The 1,722-nt window shown below is 75.1% G+C and overlaps 1 protein-coding gene across 1 annotated transcript in view; it reads left to right on the top strand.

The window, feature by feature from the left end:
• The window catches only part of RPTOR (regulatory associated protein of MTOR, complex 1), a 67,094-nt gene that overhangs the window by 63,331 nt on the left and 2,041 nt on the right, over positions 1-1,722 (top strand). Inside the window, exons 11-13 of the mRNA XM_012734562.1 lie at positions 279-384; positions 618-814; positions 1,432-1,542. Coding sequence (XP_012590016.1) covers positions 279-384; positions 618-814; positions 1,432-1,542 — 414 coding nt within the window. The remainder of the gene's footprint in view (positions 1-278; positions 385-617; positions 815-1,431; positions 1,543-1,722) is intronic.

Here is a 1,722-nt window from a genome sequence, read left to right as displayed (position 1 = left end):
CCAGCCCCGAGGTCTCGGCGGCTCCCGCCCGGCACGGCCGGCCCCCGGCGCAGGCTGGGCCTTCCGGTGTCCCCCAATTTCAACTCCGGCCCTTCCGGCCCATCACCGCGGCGCCAGCCCGGACGGGGCCTCCCCCGGCTCCAGGGCAGCCTCCCCCGGCCAGGGCGCCCCGAAACCTGGGGCTGCGGAGCGGGAGGATGGCGGGCCCGGGCGCCCCCACCAGACCCGCGAGCGGGGCGGTGCTCGGCGGCTCCGGGAACCCCGCTCCTGTCGCCCAGATGCCCGAGGAGCACGACCTGGAGAGCCAGATCCGGAAGGAGCGGGAGTGGCGCTTCCTGCGGAACTCGCGCGTCCGGAGGCAGGCACAGGCGGCCATCCAGAGGGGTGCGCGGGGGCGGGGCGGGGGGGCGCCAGGGAGTGGGGTGCGTGGCCGCGGGGGCTGGGGGACCGCGGGAGGGGCCCAAGCTGGCGTGGCAATGGCCGGCGACTGGCCCAGGGGTGCTGGCATCAGACGCGCCCGCCCCACCCCCACCCCGCGTCCCCTCCATGTCCGAAGTCCAGGCACTGGCCGCGCCGGTGCCCGGCCTTCAGCTGCCCGTGGCGGGCTCTCCCCGCAGGCATCTCGCGACTGGACGACCAGATCTTCCTCAACAGGAACCCCGGTGTCCCCTCCGTGGTCAAGTTTCACCCCTTCGCGCCGTGCGTGGCTGTGGCCGACAAGGACAGCATCTGGTGTGTGCCCGCCCCGCCGGCCGCCTGGGGCCTTCAGCTCTCCTTCGGGGAGCCCGAGGCTGGGCCGTGTCGCCCCCGTCTGGTGGGGTCCCGGCCCGGCCCCGCTGCTGCGTGTCCGGGGGCAGAGTCCTGGCCACCGGCCCCTGGCCAGTGACCGAGGCCGGCCTGTGTAGCGTGGGCCCCCCGCACCGCGTGGGAGGGGCCCCGCGCCCACCCTGCACGGGCCAGTGAGGGGCGGGGCGCACAGCTGCCCGGGAGCGGCCCCCCGAGTGGCCTCGCCTCTGCCTCCTGCCCTCTAGGGGTCGTGGCAAGCCCTGCCGCGGGGAAGCTTCTGGGGTTTTTTGTTGTACGTAGAAGAGCCGGGTGCAGGCCAGAGGTGCAGGGCGGAGAGGACGCCCCAGAGACCATGGGGAGCGGGACAGGCGATTCGCTGAACCCACTGCCGCGAGGGTCTCCCCGCCGGGAGGGACGCAGGCCACCGCGGTGGCCGGCTGAGGCTGACCCCGGCCACAGGGAGACCCCCGTGTTTCCAAGTTGTGCGGCTCCCCCGTGCCCCCAGATCTGCCACCCTGGCGCAGCAGGCTGTCCCACGGGACCGACCGCCAGGGCGCAGGGTGCGGCCAGTGCTGACCACGCGCCTCCCGTAAGCTCGCCGACCGCGGCGAGGACTTACTCTGACCCTCTCCACACGCCCGGAAGACGGCCGAGGACCCCGACGAGGCCGCGGGGCACAAGGGCTTCGTCTCGGCCGCCTTGCAGACGGGCTTCTGCGACTGGAGCGCCCGGTACTTCGCCCAGCCGGTCATGAAGGTAGCGTGCGCCTGCGGCCCCTGCACGGCCCAGCACCGTGCCGCTGCGGGCTCTGGGGCAGCGGAAGTCCGCTGCACTCCCCGCCTTCCCGCAGCGGCCGGCCCGTCCCGTAAAGGTCCTCGGCCTGGACTGGCCGCGTGACCCCGGAGGCCGGCTCGAGGCCTGCGCCCTGCCACCGGG

This window comes from Condylura cristata, unplaced genomic scaffold (genome assembly GCF_000260355.1).
Source record: "Condylura cristata isolate star-nosed mole 26May11 unplaced genomic scaffold, ConCri1.0 scaffold00060, whole genome shotgun sequence".
Lineage (NCBI taxonomy): Eukaryota > Metazoa > Chordata > Mammalia > Eulipotyphla > Talpidae > Condylura > Condylura cristata.
Note: the sequence above shows the minus strand (reverse complement) of the source record. Positions and strands in the feature narration are given on the sequence as shown.